General features: G+C 40.3%; 2 protein-coding genes across 2 annotated transcripts in view; one reads left to right on the top strand and one right to left on the bottom strand.

The window, feature by feature from the left end:
- The window catches only part of LOC101743161 (ankyrin-2), a 78,649-nt gene extending 75,876 nt beyond the window's left edge, over positions 1–2,773 (bottom strand). The window contains exon 1 of the mRNA XM_062676454.1: positions 2,287–2,773. Coding sequence (XP_062532438.1) covers positions 2,287–2,316 — 30 coding nt within the window. The 5' untranslated portion in view covers positions 2,317–2,773. The remainder of the gene's footprint in view (positions 1–2,286) is intronic.
- A 12,480-nt stretch (positions 2,774–15,253) lies between these two features.
- The window catches only part of LOC101742721 (uncharacterized), a 76,832-nt gene continuing 73,370 nt past the window's right edge, over positions 15,254–18,715 (top strand). Inside the window, exon 1 of the mRNA XM_012697902.4 lies at positions 15,254–15,631. The gene's annotated coding sequence lies outside the window, so the exon portion shown is untranslated. The remainder of the gene's footprint in view (positions 15,632–18,715) is intronic.

The following is an 18,715-nucleotide window of genomic DNA, read 5'->3' as shown; positions in this document are numbered from 1 at the left end:
ACGCTTTTTTACAATAAAATCATTTTATCTTACACTATTTTTAATTCAAATTCATTAAAATTTATTTTCTATTTTTAGTTGGATTTTCTATAAAAACGTATTTTGTTAGTTTTTTAAACTATGCTTTAGTTTTAATTTTTTTATTATTATCGTATTTACAACATTACTTAAATCTCGCTTAATCTCACATTATTGCTCATTACTTAAATAATCACATTATTTATTAACCTACGAAGCTAAACTTCTGAAGTATTAGAACCGAAAACTTCCGAAGCGCTCTCTAAATTTAGCAAAAACTTATTTAGCAAGTCCCCTAACAATGGCACTGCCGAGCTGCATATGTTATAGCTTATTTATTCAATCGATACGTACGGAAATAGCTTTGTTGCCAGCATCCCGGATGCCTGACCCACTTTAAGTATTAATATCTGCGGTATTTATGTTATATTGCGTAATGGTCGATTGGTTAATGATCCTAATTACTACTAAGTTCTAGTTAAATTCTTTGTCAAATCATGAAAATTATATGGTACTAGCTGACCCGGCAGACTTCGTAGTGCCTCAATCGATAAATAAAAGATCTAAACTTTTGTATAAAATAAACTTGAAACAAACCAAAGGAATCCATCCAACGGGGGACACATCAAAGGGAAAACAAAATTGTTATTTTTATTTAATTCCGAGCTATTTCATATTTATCTACCTTTTAAACCTTTTCTGGACTTCCACAAATAATTCAAGATCAAAATTAGCCAAATCGGTCAAGTCGTTCTCGAGTTTTAGCGAGACTAACGAACAGCAATTCATTTATATATATATATAGATTATAATATGTATAAAATAATAGGTCGTAGGAACTGATATCATTCAATTCATTTTTAATGTTCTCACAAAATCGACTTCTAGAAGGAATCGTTTCGGCTTTGAAGGAAGAGAATCGGGACTGCATCGGAAAAAATCATTTTTATTGCATTTAAATTTTGGTTCAGTATATAACGAATTATGTAATTTTTTGTTTTAATTCTCAACCTAAATAATAAGCCATATCCATAATAAGCCATAATTCAAATTTCGAAGGATTTATTTGAAAATCATTTTGGGTAGGGTTAAGTTCATCGTATTATTTAAACTTCGAATCCATTCATTTTAAACTTGTTAAGCGTGTTTAAACTTTGCTAATAACTTGGGCTTTCAATCTCAGCGCGGCAAAGAAACCTTTTAGCTGTCGAGTCAAGGCCAGATGGCTTAATGTTCGAGACCTCGAGCATAATCTCATTAACGAAGGAATTGCTTTAGCCCTATCGCAATGGAAAAATAAATGGACTTTAACATGAACTATTTCGACGTCAGAATTATAAGGTCGTAACATTGTTCTATTTTTTTGCAATAATTGCCTTTAAATTCATTAATCTCTGATTTTGTTTTTCAAATCTATTTTTGAGCTAAATTATCTTATCATCAACACGACGAGACATCTTATCTTAAAATCTGTTGATGCAGGGAAGACGGAAATTCAAAACTGCCTTGTAACATTCGTAGAAGTTTTTTTCTCTCACACTGCTGTCCATTGACTTCTTTTTTTGGATAATTTTTTTTTTTAAATTGATCAATTAGATGCACTAGCTCACAGCCTACACGGAATTAAGCGGTAGCCGAATCTCGTAAGGATCACATGAACGCCGTTCCAGACATGAAGCCGAAGTCTCCAGTATATTATTTGACTGCTGCTCTGCGCCAGATATCCCTCAGACACAGCCCACTGAGTTCCTCGCCGGATCTTCTCAGTGGGTCGCGTTTCCGATCCGGTGGTAGATTCTGCGAAGCACGGCTCTTGCTAGGGTTCGTGTTAGCAACGTCGTCAGGTTTGAGTCCCGTGAGCTCACCTACTAGTTAAGGTTACGCTGAAATAGCCTCTCAATGTTTTCAGCTTAAGTAGGAAAATAAAAAATAAAAAAGCCAGAAATTGAACCTTAACACAAAACTACTAAAAAAAATAATGCTAAATCTATCTACAAGCAACGAAATAAATACACTCTCGTATTTCATCAAAGCCGAGAGCTCAACATAAAATTCCTTCAAAACACCATTACTCTTCTCCAATGACTCACCGAACCGCAATTACATTAACAAAACATCTATTTAAATTTTCATTCCCAAAAAAAAAATCCGTGTTTCTTATGTAACAAAATTTCTAATTCTGGAGGGGCAATGTCCTTGACACGAGCGACTGGAGACGCGTTGCGGCGAAATTTACAACCGGAATATATGGGTGATCTTCTCTCTTACCTGGCCAGGCGTCGCGTTCTCCGTCGTCATCTCTTCGAAGGGAGCTAAGCTACTCTTCCTCTTTTTTCTTTGACATGAACAACAGTCTGTTAGCCGGGACAGTTTAAATTAGACCTAGACAGTCGGCATAACACGGTATCGATTTTCCGGTCGGCACGCACACACGGGAGCCCTAAGCACGGCAATAAGTTCTCACCAACATTTTCCACGGGAAACGAAATAATCATGAATTTGCATGAAGAATTGGATTTGATATATCCAAAAACGACGGTCTCTATTCACGATCCGCCATTTTCCGTATTCAAACGATCGACTATAACTGTTCTGTTCTTTTTCTTTCTTTCTTTTTATATTGTTCTTATTTTATTCGCACATGAAGCCCTCAATTCGAGCAGTACACGAATTATTTTTATATTTATTTAATTTTCGATAAGACACAATTTTTAGACTAGTTGTTGCGTTTAGCTCACCACCGGGGTGTAGAAGAATTTGCCGGCTTCGGAATAATACAGCTTGGGTGGGGTGGAACACAATACGCTTGCGCGGGGGCGACTTTCTCTGTGTGCGAATTGCGTGGACACGTCCAATATACCTTGATCTTTACCTCCCCTTCTGGTTTGACACGTGTTTATACAAATGGGGGTTGGTTTTCCCGGTAACTGAGGTCGCGTTCCGCTGGTTTATAAGCGTGCTTTAATACAATCGATAATATGGAGCGCTCGGCTAGGAAATGTCAGACACGTCGGGGCCTGTGCAAAGGAAATGAAATGAGTTTGCAAAGCATACAATGGCGTTCAAAGCAAATTATTAAATTAGTAATCATTTGAATATTAAAGAAAAATGTATCGTTTTTTCACTAAAACAAACGTTCAAAATATTTACAAACGAATTTAACTTCCACATATAGCACTTCGGTATATATTTTTGGAATGGACCTCTATAGAGTTTATTTTACAGAAAGTTCTTATGAATTATCGTAATATTTTGAGATTTAATTTAGTTTAAACAAACACATTCACCACAAAATAAATCACAAACAAGCTTAAAAATTCATAACCTTTAAAGATGCATACATAGTTAAAGCATTGAAGAGCTTGTCCCAATATTTATCTGAAGTATTTATTAATTAAATAATTTAATTAACACAACCTTATTTCCTACACTCTCTTTCCAGTTTTGTAAATATTTTCACAAGTTACTAGTACTAGTAAGTTTACTGCACTAGTAAGTTTACTGGTGGTAGGACCTCTTGTAAGTCCGCACGGGTAGGTACCACCACCCCGCCTATTTCAGCCGTGAAGCAGTAATGCGTTACGGTTTGAAGCCACCTTTCAAAGCAGCCAAGGTGGGTGGCCCATTTACGTTATAGATGTCTATGGGCTCACCACCACTTAACACCAGGTGGGCTGTGAGCTCGTCCACTCATCTAAGCAATAAATAAAAAGTGGAAAAAATAATAAATATTTTATTTCTTAAGTGCGTCCATGTATTGTGTTCAGTTCAAACCATCTCCGTGGGTATTTTTCCGTTTGTTCTTCAACCACAGACGACTAAGTTTCAGCCGTCTCTTTGATTTAGTGGTTCGAGAATGAGACTGTACAGTCTTGATTTGATTAATGGTTTCAATCAGATTCTTCGTTGTTCGAGATATTTAGTAAACAAGGTATCGATGACATGCATGCAGGCATGCACATCGAGGGACATTAAATGCAGAACGTTTGTGAATTATTTTTGTTTCTAAATTTAAGTACTTTTTTCTATTTCTTTTTTTAATTAGATGATTATATAGATGATTTTGGAGTCGTCGCCTATGGATCAAAAAGTCCAATGCGTTCGTATCGAGCGATGCGTCTGTGCCGCTGTTCGAATCACTTAAAAATTAATGGGACCTGAGTTCGTCCACCCATCTAAGCTATATACATTAATATATGGTCTTTACGTACAAAATTGCCGTTTAGTATCTGGCGTATAAAGAGTTAGTAATGTTTTTTTTTTTTTTTACATATTTCTATTAATCAAAATATGTACCCATAATATCGATGGCATAAATGGCTTAGTAGTTATCTAAGCAACAGACAACAATATGTTGAAATTAGGGATATTGATAATAACAATGAAGAAGTGGCTTTTAAATCTTCATTAGCGTATAATAAAGTAGGTGTCCCACAAGGGAGCATTTTAGGACCGCTACTCTTTATCATTTATATAAATGATCTCCCAGAACACATACATTACCCATGCAGCTTATTTGCTGATGATATAGCCGTTGTAATCACCAAAGATGCCACACTAGATTTAAATGATGAGATAAATGCTACTGTTAGTAAGGTCATAGATTGGATGAATAAGAATAACTTAAAAGCTAATTTAGACAAAACGAGATATATACAATTCTATAATAGACACAAATTTATTAATAACTTAAATATAACTTATAATAATAACACACTAAATGAATGTAATAGCATAACATTTTTAGGATTAAATGTGGATAATCAATGTAGCTGGAATCTTCACATAGATATTACTTGTAGTAAAATTAATCGATTCTCATATGCACTTTGGCGACTTACAAAAATATGTACTTTAAAAACTGCATTACAGGCCTATCATGGATATGTCGCCTCAAATATCAGATACTGTATACCCCTCTGGGGAAATTCTAGTCACATAAATAGAGTGTTCATTGCACAAAAGCAATGTGTTCGTGCCATGTGCAATATTCATCCTCTGACTTCTTGTAAACCATTCTTCCAAAAACATAATATTTTAACTGTACCATCCATATATATACAAGAATGTTGTTTGTTTGTTAAAAAGCACCCACAATTATATAAATCGTGTGGCGAGTACTGTCAATTTAATACAAGATACCCTACTAAACTAATGTTACCAAGTATAAATACTCGTTACTACCATACAAACTGTTATCCTATGACTATCAGAATATTTAATAAGATACCAAACAGCATAAGAGATCTTCCACTAACTCAATTTAAAAGAAAATTATATTTATGGCTGATAGATAAGGCTTATTATAGTGTGCAAGAATTTTTAAATGATAAGTGTTGTACATAATAAAATATTAGAATAAGAAGTGATAGAATGTAAAAATAGATAGATTTAGTAAATTTTGTGTTATAATTAATATAAAAATAAATTAAATTTTCGCATGCCTAAACAGGCGAAATATATGAAGCTATGTCCTATATCTTATAAACTATATTTCTGGCGAATAAAGATTTTCTTTCTTTCTTTCTTTCGATGCATCTTCGTCAGCGCAACGGTAATCTCTCAATGCCCTTCATGAAGAAGACAGGAGTACGGGAGCCAACAATTCTTCAGAAGTACTTTGTACCTACCTTTTGGGTATTAGCTTTTTTCCCTGGCGGTAGGAAGTAGTCCAAGCTGTCTAAAACATAGAAGTCGGTTTTGTGAGTACGATGGCTCACGCAAAAATTCCAGTCCTAACTCTTCTTTTAGAGACATGAGCGATTAACTAAAACTGGCCGAATAAGCGAGCTTCTCCATCTTTGTGTTCAGTTCCTCACAGTAGGCATCTGCAGTAATGCTGGTTCCATTTGGTAAAAAATATCTGTAATAAATTATACCGAGACTGACTATTGTCAACTATTGCCTTTAATTTGTCGTTGTTGACTAGTTGTATATGTTAAGTGACCAAGGGGTCCATTTTTAGATCAAAATGTCATTAATGCTGTGAGCGGTGCCTGTGCGACATTGTTACCGCGACGGAACTCCGTATTATATTTTATCTATAATTTCTTTATCATGTTGTTTCTTGCTTTTTTTTTTGATCAGGAGGAAATCGCCGGACTTCCGCCCTCCACTGGGGATAGCGGGCGGAACATGTCAGATCCGAACTGACTAAACCTCCTGTCGCTCAACAACCAACGTCCAAACCTCGCATGAGACAGAACTCATGAAGAGGCAAAGGGGGGAAAGTTAAGCGTTTAGTGCGAAGCACATCTCTCCCATCACTCTCCCCCTCGGGACGCCGGACCGGCGGTCGTCGGCGCAACGACCACCAGCCCTCTCTGCTGATTGTTTTTTATTTCTTTGTGTCTCTAGTGTTTTAATTTGTTTATATTGGTATTGGAGGACATTTATTTGTCTTTTTGTTTATATTGTTTGCTATATTATTATACTATGTTAGTTGGCTGTTGGTTCTCCTTGTAATAAATAAATAAATATCGATGAAAAATATACAAACGCAATGAACACGCCAATCAATAAACAACTGACTAGATTTGAAAACGGTTTTCCTGTTATTAAAATAAAATTGATTTCAATTTAGAATTTATTGCCAGCCATACATAAATTACGTTTCAGTTGGCCAGTAGTGCAAAACATCAACTTCATAGGTAAGAGATCTATTATTTTACAATTCTAATTAAAAATTCAATCACACACAAGTACAAGTAAAGTAGTAACACAGAAGAAAACTGCTCGCCCACCTGTCCTGGTGAAACTGGCAAGGCCTCCGGGCCACCAGTAATCACTCAATCATTAAAAAAAACAGAAGAGAAACGCGAAATGTTTCTTTTTCCCTACCGATGCTGATAGCCTTGAGAGGCTATTTCAGCATCTCCTTGACGTGTAGGTGAGCTCACGGGGCTCTAACCGGGAGTACTGCTAACACTGGCTCTAGCAAGAGCAGCGTTTCGCAGAATCTACCACAGGATCGGAAACTCGACCCACTGAGAAGATCCGGCGAGAAACTCAGTGGGCTGGTCTATGGGTTAATACACTCGTCGAGCCCTTAGTCGCAAGCGACGGGTTCCACGAGGACGGTGACCGGCGTAAAATGTAAAAACTAAACGAACTAAAACAAGTGATCTCTCTTAATAAAAATCCAGATTTTCATCGAGGTGACTTTATAAAAAGAATATCAAATGCAAGGTGCACTTTAAACTAATACTGCTCTCTGTTCACGTTCTGTTTTCAGAGATCCGCATGCCGTTTTATAATTAGAACGCGAATACCATTCCTACGGATGGTTCCGTATTTATATGCTAATGTCAAACCAGATGTTTTATTTTTGTTAGCCAGATTTACCGCAACGTGAATTGAATTATTTATACTTTTTTATGATTGAAAGTTTACTGGTGGCCCGAAGGCCTTTCCAGTTTCACCAGGACAGGTGGGCGAGCAAAGGCTCAGCCAAGAGTTATTTATACTAAAACGCGTTTTGAATATTTCGTTTGAAGTAGTTAGTACTCTTGAGATTCGCAACGCGTTGAAATTCCTCAATTTTTGTCAACATTCTGGTCAATTCTCACAACGTCGCATATGGCCCTAATGGCTCTACGACCATTTCTCTGGGGCTTTGCCTTGGGTCTTTGTAACTTTAAGTGTTCCTCAGATCTCTTTATTGTGAACCCTAACAAATATTTAAACACACCGCCTATAGCATCTTCATTTCTCCGGTTGTATTTAGATTTATCTTTAGATGCTTGTTTTTATAAGATAACTCGGAGCAAGACTCATTTATGCTTTTGATGACAGTGTGACAGTTTTTTTTTTATTGCATTGATGGTCCACCTGGTGTGAAGTGGTTACCGGAGCCCATAGACATCTATAACATAAATGCCGCCCCACCTTGAGATGTAAGTTCTAAGGACTCAGTATAGTTACAACGGCTGAAGTAGGCAGGATGGTCGTGCCTACCTATGCGGACTCACAAGAGGTCCTTTCATCAGTAATAACGCAAATTATAATTTTGCGGGTTTGATTTTTATTACACGATATTATTCCTTCCCGTGGAAGTCACTCGCAAAGATTTGTTAAGTACGTATTTCATTAGAAAAATTGGTATCCGCCTGCGGAATTCTAACATCGTTGCATCGCTTGATACGAATGCACCGGACCTTATCTTATCCTTTAGGCCACGACAACTTCTAAGCTGGAACAGCGCCCTTACGTTTGTTTGCCTCTAGGGGCGCTACTCTAATGAATTTGAGTTAACTTTTACGCGATCGAGAAGTTAAAAAACTCTTACTAAGCACACATACCAGTTTACGGTCCGACTGATTTAAAAGTCATGTTTTCTCAAGGATATTGGCAATTCCAGGGACAGAGACAATTCGATATACCCTTTAGGCCTCTATTAGAATATTGTTTGCAGAAAGACATGTCATAGCGCGGGAATGGTACGATGCAAAAATTATCTCTGGAAACTTACTGGGCAATAATTATGAAGTCTGTCCAGAACGCGAGAGGTGCGACGGTAAAAAGGAAATGATGTCAATTTCATTCTCATCTCAATTTTTTAAAGTACTCCCAAGATGGTGTTAATGCTAGAGGAGAGTCCACATGCATCTCTAGTGTTTTTGTACGAATTTCATATCCGTTCCTGTGGACCGAATGGTAAACAGTTGACGTCGCCCTAAAAACGTCATTACTGATTCTCCCGATCCATTAACGATGCTTTTAGGTACCTCAAGCACCGGTCACCATCCTCGCCGAACCCGTCGCTTGCGACGAAGGGCTCGACGAATAAATTAGCCCATAGACACAGCCCACTGAGTTTCTCGCAGGATCTTCTCAGTGGGGCGCGTTTCCGATCCGCTGGTAGATTCTGCGAATCACTGCTCTTGCTAGAGCCAGTGTTAGAAACACTCCCGGTTTGAGCCCCATGAGCTTACCGACACGTCAAGGAGAAGCTGAAATAGCCTCTCAAGGCTATCAATCAGCATTGGTAAGAAAAAAAAAACAATTTCTAACACCACAATTGTCAGGCACGGTTTCACGAACAAATCTCTCGAACCCTAAATCCATAAATATAATAATGGTCATATAACGAGCGAATAGCCTGTTTCTTAAAAACAGACACATTCTGTTTACATGTATAGACAAGACGAGAACGTGGAGATTAATCATCGTGCTTTAATTTTAGAGGGTAGACAGTATAACAAGGCAATGATTAATAACCGTTACCGTTACCGTTTGGTGGTTGCGAATTTGGCTTTTTTTCTTCTTCCAAACTATGATGTTTTTGACCTGACTTATTTTAGGCATTAGATCCAATAACAATGTATAACTATAGGTTGCACAGTGTACCTAAGATATATGCTGTATTAACACAGTATCGTACGTTCTTGAAAAAGCTACAAGCATCATCTCCGCATAACAATACTCACGCCTTCCCGAAACCACTTGCTGGCTTCATTTCTTCTTCAAGCCTTAAAGCTATACGAATGATCCGGTCACCGTCCTCGTCGAACCCGTCGCTTGCGACGAAGGGCTCGACGAGCGAACTAACCCATAGACACAGCCCACTGAGTTTCTCGCCGGATCTTCTCAGTGGGTCGCGTTTCCGATCCGGTGGTAGATTCTGCGAAGCTCTGCTCTTGCTAGGGTCAGTGTTAGCAACTATCCGGTTGAGCCCCGCGAGCTCACCTACAAACGTTAGGGCGAAGCTGAAATAGCCTCTCAAGGCTATCAGCATAGGTAGGGAAAAAAAAAAACGAATGAATTATCTACTCAATGTTCTACAGATACAAAATATTCTTTCGAAGTTGCCTTGAAGGGTAACAGAGATATGATTGTGACCCTGAAATTACGTCTCTGATTTAAAGCTCGTAAACTCAAAAGTATTGTGTTGATGACCCAAACAAACCTCTAGGCCGAGATAAAAGAAACTAGTCTTAATTTCATTGGAATAGTGGCTATTTGACCACGTCGGAAACAAACATTATGTTTGTTGAGCATTTATTCTAAAGGTTCCCGTATTCGACGCGATCACACGAAAACTGCTCGCGTCTAGAACTTTGGTAGATATTCGTATGTTCTCATGTTTTGCTAGCTCGTATCTCAAGGTTTTACAGCATCGCGCTACATTCTTTCAACGCGCTAACTTTATCGCCGGATCTTTTCAGTGGATCTTGATTCCGATCTAGTGGTAGATTGTGCAAAGGACTGCTCTTACTAGGACTAGTGTTAGCAAACTCTCCCAGGTTGAGTCTGTGAGCTCACCTACCAGCCAGTATATAGCTCGAATAGCCCATTAGGCTACCAGGATTAGGATTAGGAAAAACACTGTCCCTGCTGAATAGATCTCGCCTAAAAGACTCCGTCAACCAGGCGTCCTTGGGATGAGTCGTGCGTCTAGTTGCTGTGTTGATTGCCGTAATCCCCTTACCCGACCCGGGTTCTAACTTGGGGGGATCGGACCCTGGGGTGAAAGGGCAGGGGAGTCGCTTAGTGGGTAAGGTGGACAGATCTCATTAGCTTACTCAACGACATCGAACAACTTGAATGGTCATTGTTGACACCACCAACTTTCTCTTAATATCAGACTCAAAGACAAATTGAAATTAAGGAACCCTAAATTCATTGCGATATATGATTTGTATCTGTAGTGTCAGACAGAACAGATCACGACCACTTGATTGCTCTCAATAATTGACCGCAAGCGCACGCTGACGATCAGACTCCTTGCGATGCATCTCGTTCCTATAAGTAAGGATGTATACATGCGCGGATATTTATATGTATCCGACATATATTATATATATCCGAGATTTCTCCTCAGTCGTAAACTCCTGGCGGAGTGGTCATGGTTATGTATGTCTTATTGCTTGGTTGCGGCTTTTGCGAGACTTCTCCATCTCTTCCTATTTGTGGCGGTAAGTGTACACTCAGTAAGGGAACACTTAGTAGCTGACTTAATCAAGTCTGTCCACCTTGTCTGTGATCGGCAGCGAGAGCGTTGACCGTCTACTCTTCCTTGAACCATTAAAACTTCCAATGAGCTTTCATTACGGATGATATGTCCAAACATATTAAGGATTCGCAATTGCAAAATCGACGAAAGCATTTGTTTAATTTCGAGCTCTTTCAGGATGGATACTTTCCACTGATGATAAACGTAAGCCGGTTCATTTTATAATTAGATTTTGTTATTGCCCATGTATACAAACGAGCCCCCTTAATTGTGGTTGCTTACCGTCCTTCTTGGATATCAGCAACGCCAGGAGCACAGCCAAACCGCTCTCTAACGTTGAATTTTCTCCGCAAACCTCGTTTGGAGAAAAAAATCATTTAGCTGTCACAATACTGAAATGCCGACTAATAACGCGATAGTCATTCGTGACCACGAAAAGTGTAAAGGAAAATAAACGAAACGTTGAAAAGAATGGCAATAAAATACGCGATATTAAACCGTAAAAGCACAGTTGTAGAGTATAAAATTAATAAAAGTATTATTTAAGATTAATTTCATATTAATTAATGAACTATTATTTTGGTGTTGTTGTTTGATTTTCACTACTCGTACTCCCATATCTGTATTCTGCTTCTACAAATTAACGCAATTAGTATATCTTATTGCGTATTGTTTGAGTTGTGCTAATTTCGCTACGTGAGCGCGCAATCATATGATCGCAAGGTCATTGTTTCCATTTGTTTAGCGTAATTTTGAGAATACCGTTTTGAAATTTACCTTTATAAAATATTTTAAATGCTTTTAAGGGCTGCTCTTAAAACCCTTATACGCGCAATGATATCAATTGGATTGGTTAATAATTAATTCCCGTTTTACAGTACTGGTCAATTGAAATGTAATTTATGTATGTATTGGCTGGCAACAAATTCCAAATTGAAATGAATCTTACAAACGACATATTACAAACAAACGCTCGATTCGTTATTGATTTGAATGCTTCCGACATTTAAATTTTGATCTAGAAAGAGTTGTTGAAAAAAACTAAATAACGACGAATTGAAGGCGATAGTGGAAGCTGAAAGTTAACCTATTCGAGGCTAAACCTATTCGAGGTTAGCATCAAAACAATATTGGTCTATTTAAATGTATTAACTTTATTTTTCGGCCCACGCACGGCCAAGGTTCCCACAATAGCCGACCTTGAAAAGCCTGCATCCAGCGGATTCCCGCGACTTTCAGCAGGCCTTCGGTGCACCTTGTGTCGATATGACAAGGTAAAAAAATGTAATGTGGGTGCCGCACGAACTAAGCGATCGCCAACACGATAGACGCGATAAAACATGCATTGCATTGCTAAACACACACAGAAACGAAGGGATTTTGAACGGAATTGTCACTTGATCAAATTAAGAGGACATTGGGCTCCAACATCAGTGTCGCTATCCACAGCGCAGAGGACGGGAATGAACGGAGGACTATAGTCTCAACAAAAGTGCTCTGTAAAAGTCATGACTTCGAGTCACGAATCTTCCGTGCGTCTGGTTCCTGAAGAACCAGACGCACGGAAGATTAGGAACATCAAGATCTCGTAGACTCATTAGTCCATATCTTGAGAATACAGTAATTATAGGTCTGAGACAGAAAGCGTTCTGCGGTTTAGATACAAATCTAGATCTAAGCTCATAATAAATTTATACCATCCTCCAGATTATCCGCTCCGCAAAGGTATCACAGGTATTCTTGATTGAGATTTTTTTAACACAAAATGTCTAAGATTCTGTATACCAAACGAAAATTTCGTAGGTAAAACTAAAATTATCTTGATCGTTGTTCTTGCTATGTGGTTAAGTTCGCAAAGATCTGTTACTCTAAGTAAAAATTTAATTCAAACATAGCTATCTTTCTAGCAAACACGCAGAATAGGTAGTGTTTAAAATTTATACAAAAAAAGCTGGTTATTACTGGTGGACCTCTTGTGAGGGTGGCGCTCGATAAAACCCAGGCCCTGCTTTTTCACGGGCCGGGACGAGCGCCGCCTCTGGGTGCCCACCTCGTGATCGGAGGCGTCCGCGTCGGGGTCGGGGTGACCGGTCTTCGGTACCTCGGCCTCGAACTGGATAGTCGGTGGAACTTCCGCGCTCACTTAGAGAAGTTGGGCCCTCGACTGATGGCGACGGCCGGCTCTCTGAGCCGGCTGCTTCCAAACATCGGGGGTCCCGATCAGGTGGCGCGCCGCCTCTACATGGGGGTGGTGCGGTCGATGGCACTATACGGGGCTCCCGTATGGTGCCACGCCCTGACACGCAAGAACGTCGCGGCACTGCGACGTCGGCAGCGCGCGATCGCGGTCAGGGCGATCCGAGGATACCGCACCGTCTCCTTCGAGGCGGCGTGCTTGCTCGCCGGGGCGCCACCCTGGGACCTGGAGGCGGAGGCGCTCGCTGCCGATTACAGGTGGAGTAGCGACCTCCGCTGTAGGGGGGAAGGGCGCCCCAGCGAAGGTGTAGTTCGAGCGCGGAGGCTCCACTCTCGGCGGTCCGTGCTGGAGGCGTAGTCTCGCCGCTTGGCGGACCCGTCGGCCGGCTTCCGTACCGTCGAGGCGGTCCGTCCGGTCCTCGCGGACTGGGTGGGCCGCGACCGCGGATGCCTCACCTTCCGGCTGACGCAGATGTTGACCGGCCATGGGTGTTTTGGCCGGTATCTCTTCAAGATAGCCGGAAGGGAACCGACGGCGCAGTGCCACCACTGCGCGGACCGCGACGAGGATGACACAGCGGAACATACATTGGCGCGTTGCTCTGGATTCGACGAGCAACGCGCCGCCCTCGTCGCGGTCATAGGTGAGGACCTCTCACTGCCGCGCGTTGTGGCTACGATGCTCGGCAGCGACGATTCCTGGAAGACGATGCTCGATTTCTGCGAATCCACTATCTCGCAGAAGGAGGCGGCGGAGCGAGAGAGGGAGAGCTCTTCCCTTTCCGCACCGATCCGTCGCCGTCGAGCCGGGGGCCGGAGGCGGGAATACGCCCGTACGTCCCGGCCCCTGTAGGTAGCGGCCTCCCCACGGTGAAGGTCAAGGGGCGACCTGAGGGGGTGAGGCTGCGCGGCGCGCTACCAGCACTCTAACGCGCTGCCGTGGAGTGAATAGAGCGACCGGTCGACGGTGTATCGCGTCCCGACCCGGCAGGCTGGTTCTGGTCCAGCGGGGTATTCCTCCCGGGTATTCCACCAGCGGCACCGTCTGGGCGGCCCGACGGGCTGCCGTACCGAGACGGCCGACGTTTCAGAGCCTTCGATTCGTCTCGAAGGCTCCGTCGGCCGGGCGTCCTTGGGGTGAGCCGCGCCGTCTGGTTGTAGTGTTGACCGCGGTAGCCCCCCTACCTCATCCGGGTTCTGACCTCGGAGGGGATCGGACGTCGGGTGTAAGAGTGCAGGGGAGTCGTTTAGTGGGTGGGTCCTAAAAGCCTTGGGCCCGCGGTCTGCTCACAACACCATGCAGACCGTTGAGTCTCACATACCCCGCGCGCCCGTTTTGCGCGGGGACCTCGTAGGAGGTTCGGCCCTCTACCCGAAAAAAAAAAAAAAAAAAAAGGACCTCTTGTGAGTACGCGCGTGTGGGTACCACCACCCTGCCTATTTCTGCCGTGAAGCAGTAATGCGTTTCGGTTTGAAGGGTGGGGCAGCCGTTGTAACTATACTTGAGACCTTAGAACTTATATCTCAAGGTGGGTGGCGCATTTAAGTCGTAAATGTTTATGGGCTCCAGTAACCACTTAACACCAGGTGGACTGTGAGCTCGTCCACTCATCTAGCAATAAAAAATAAATAAAAAAAAAAGCTTGAAGATATGTACATTGCTAACTGTAACTTCAACGTATCGAATGTTACTTGCTACCTCCAAAACGATCTCCCGAAAAGAAAGAAATCATTTATTCGCCAAGCATAGTGAAAATGAGTTATTGCATAAGTCAAAAGCAGCGTGTATGCTTTCTCATTATTTGACATGTGAATTTTAGTGCAGTGGTGCAGAATTTACCATTCATTCATACATAATTCAACTAATAATAAAAAAATACATTAGTTATTTTCAATGTCGTCCCTAACAAAATCATTTATGTGATAATAATTTTCACTAATAAGATTATCTTTTAGTTTTTTTTTCTTAAAATGAAAATGGAGAATATCCGAAAGAAAAGGCACACAGATATCCGAAAATATCCGCGCGCGCGCACCGCACTCGCTAATCCACGATACAATTTTAGCCAGTCGAAATCGCGGTGTCAAAGATACCGTACGATGAGCGCGCCCGATGTTTACATTCTAACGTATAAAACGCTGTGTTTCTCATCAACCGTTTACGTTTAGTCGGTTATTTTTATGAGCGAAAATCCGGCGCGTGTTTCAACAAGCAGCAACGCGGTATCATCTGAGCAGTGCGGTTATTGCCGCAGCAGTATCTCTCGGTTTTTGAACGAGACGACGTATTCGATTTTACTTGATCTCTAGTGTCGGTGCTCAGGTGTTGTTTGTCTATTTTTTTTTTGGTTCGAATTTTAAATCGGTTTAGAATTTTTTTTTTATTCGTGTTCTATTTTTTTTGTTTTTTGTTTTTGAGTGATACAGTTTGTGTTTGACAAGTGATCATTTGGATAATCTGTGGTGAGTCCTCAATTGTTTTCAATGTGCGATCGAGATGAATTATTCAGAATAGGAAACGGAAAAGTTTTGATTGCAATTGTTCAGAAAGTTATATGCAGAGAAGAAGAGCTAAAACAAATTAGCATTTCCACTTATATTATTATTTTAATTCACATTTCACTAAAACCATATTTTGGTATTTGAACCTGATTTAACTTTAAACATTTTTATTGATAAATTAATTCCGAAAACAATGAGAATTTGAAATGTTTTAACATTTAGTGTCGATGTTAAAATCGATGTTATTATAAATACAATTTTAAAACTATACAAGATACGGTCCATATTACCAAGCTCCTCTGGAGCCGGCTAATAGGAGAAAAACTAACTGCAACATATCGCTTTTTTATTACCAAAAGCAGACGACCTGATGGGCTTTCAATTCGGAACCATCCTTGATCAAAATAAAAAAAATTTAAAATGAATGAATACATAATATTTCCTCAATTATTCTCAAACTTTGGCATTCAGCTTAGAGAGAGAGAGAATACACTTTATTGCACACCAAAACACAATTTACATTCAAAAAACAGTCAAAAAGCAGATACATTTGTACAATAGACGATCTTATCGCTAAAAGCGATCTCTTCCAGACAACCGTTTAATTTACAGAAATTCTGGAAAATATAAAAATCTAGCAGGTATGTTGCGGTGTTTTTTTTTTATTGCCTTTGTAGGCAGACGAGCATATGGCCCACCTGATGGTAAGTGGTCACCGTCGCTCATGGAAGTCAGCAATGCCAGGGGCAGAGCCGAGCCGCTGCCTACCATTACCGCTGTGTACCATAGACATACAGCTTAGCTTATATTAAACAATTAATTGCTCTCCTTATCTGCTTAGGTTACATACGGCTACAGAATCGGTTCAAACTAACTTTACAATTTAGCTTCCCACTAGTCGCAATATATTGTAACAGTGAAATTAAAATGTTGAGAATATCTGAAATTGTAAAATAAGTTTTTTTTTGAAACGTCATCGTACTTCTAGTTACAATTCTACCCCATTAATTTACAATTACGTATTTTTTTCGCCTTTTTTTTAAAGTAACCTTACGTATATTGATGTAAGTTTTTTTTTGTTTTTCATTTTTATTTATTACATACATGTGAACGATACACGGTCATAACGTGAATCTAGTCGTCTACCATGAGAAATAAGGATGACTACTTCGAGGCAGTAATGGGCAGGATTACGATACTTACCCGGGCGGGCTTGCAATTCGACTTAACGCGGGTAGCTCAATATTTAGAGCTTTTGATTAACTCGAATCGCATTGTAAGATACACAGCTTAAAACAAGTGCTCACCGTAATCGGCGTCACCCGTCTTGAAGCATGAGGCATGAGGTCGAAATCTGAATTGCATGTCCCACCCTTCAAGCCGAAGACGTGCGTGACTGCTTCATGAAAAATAGGAAGACATCACACACGCGCGAGCTTATAATAGCTCCACCACGGATAACAACAAGAGTTTTGTTTCATCATTTTTATTACACGGTGCTATTTCTTCATCGCGTAATTCATTCATGAGCACGTGCCAAGCGCTCATTGACTTAATTTCGTAAAATGTGTACATTGCGTGCTATGTATGACGACAGTACCGCATTCACTTGGATTTTTTTTAAAAACGCGCCCTCTGAAAAATCTTACAGACATACATAGCCCCTGGAAACTAGAAGGCTCTTTTTTTTCCTACCTAAGCTGATGGTCTTGAGAGACCATATTAGCGTCAGCGGGCAAGTAGGTGAGCTCACGGGACTCAAACCTGTTGTTTGTTGCTAACACGAACCCTAGCAAGAGACGTGCTTCGCAGAATCTACCACCGGATCGGAAACGCGACCCATTGAGAAGATCCTGCGAGAAACTCAGTGGGCTGTGTCTGAGGGTTAGAAGGCTCATCACTTGTTCTTAACTTGCACTAGTGTTAGAGAGAGACAAAAATACTCAAACCGACACCATCTTTTAGTACCTTAATCCAACACTAAACACCGATTAAATGACAAATGTGTGAAGTTTTTTGTCTTCGATGATTAAACAAACTTAAGGCATGTCTGGTAAGCGAACTACACAAATTATAGTATTGATAGCATCAGTAATCCCAAGACGTAAAATACTTTTTTTATTGCTTAGATGAGTGGACGAGCTCACAGCCCACCTGGTGTTAAGCGGTTACTGAAGCCTATAGACATCTACAGCGTAAATGCGCCACCCACCTTGAGATATAAAGTTCTAAGGTCTCAAGTATGGTTACAACGGCTGCCCCACCTTTCAAACCGAAACGCATTACTGCTTCACGGTAGAAATAGGCAGGGTGGTGGTACCTACCCGTACGGACTCACAAGAGGTCCTACCACCAGTAATTACGCAAATTATAATTTTGCGGGTTTGATTTTTATTACACGATGTTATTCCTTCACCGTGGAAGTCAATTGTAAACATTTGTTGAGTACGTATTTCATTAGAAACATTGGTACCCGCTTGAGATTCGAACACCGGTGCATCGCTCAACACGAATGCACCAGACGTCTTATCCTTTAGGCCACGACGACTTATTAAGATTTATTTTCTATTTTTTAGTTGGATTTTCTATAAAAGCGTATTTAATTAGTTTTTTTAAAACTATTATTTATTTAAATATCAGTCAAAAACACATTACCGAACCAAACAAAAGCTAGCGATACAGAAAGCATTGAGTACGCACGCCAGGCAATGAAGTTTTTGATAAAACTAGAGGTCCCGCAGTAGTCGAAATTCGACTTTAATTAATTGGAATTGTAAGTTTGTACACCATTAAGACTGTATTTTATACTTCTATAATTGCAAATTTCTATAAAAAATATTAACAAAGATAAGCAATGTTTAATCTATTCTCAATTTGACCACAGACGTCAAGAACAGAAGTTTGTCAATAAATAGTATGCATGCGTGTGTGCGTCAAATACATGGTATGTAGTGTGTGTAATGTTTTCTTTATTGATTTAATGTACGTTTTATGCATTATTTAAAAAAAATATTAGCATTGTGCACTTCTTCTCTATGTTCTCTA

This window comes from Bombyx mori, chromosome 27, assembly GCF_030269925.1.
Source record: "Bombyx mori chromosome 27, ASM3026992v2".
Taxonomy (NCBI): Eukaryota; Metazoa; Arthropoda; class Insecta; order Lepidoptera; family Bombycidae; genus Bombyx; species Bombyx mori.
The sequence above is the reverse complement of the archived record's forward strand: the minus strand, read 5'-3'. Positions and strand labels throughout refer to the sequence as shown.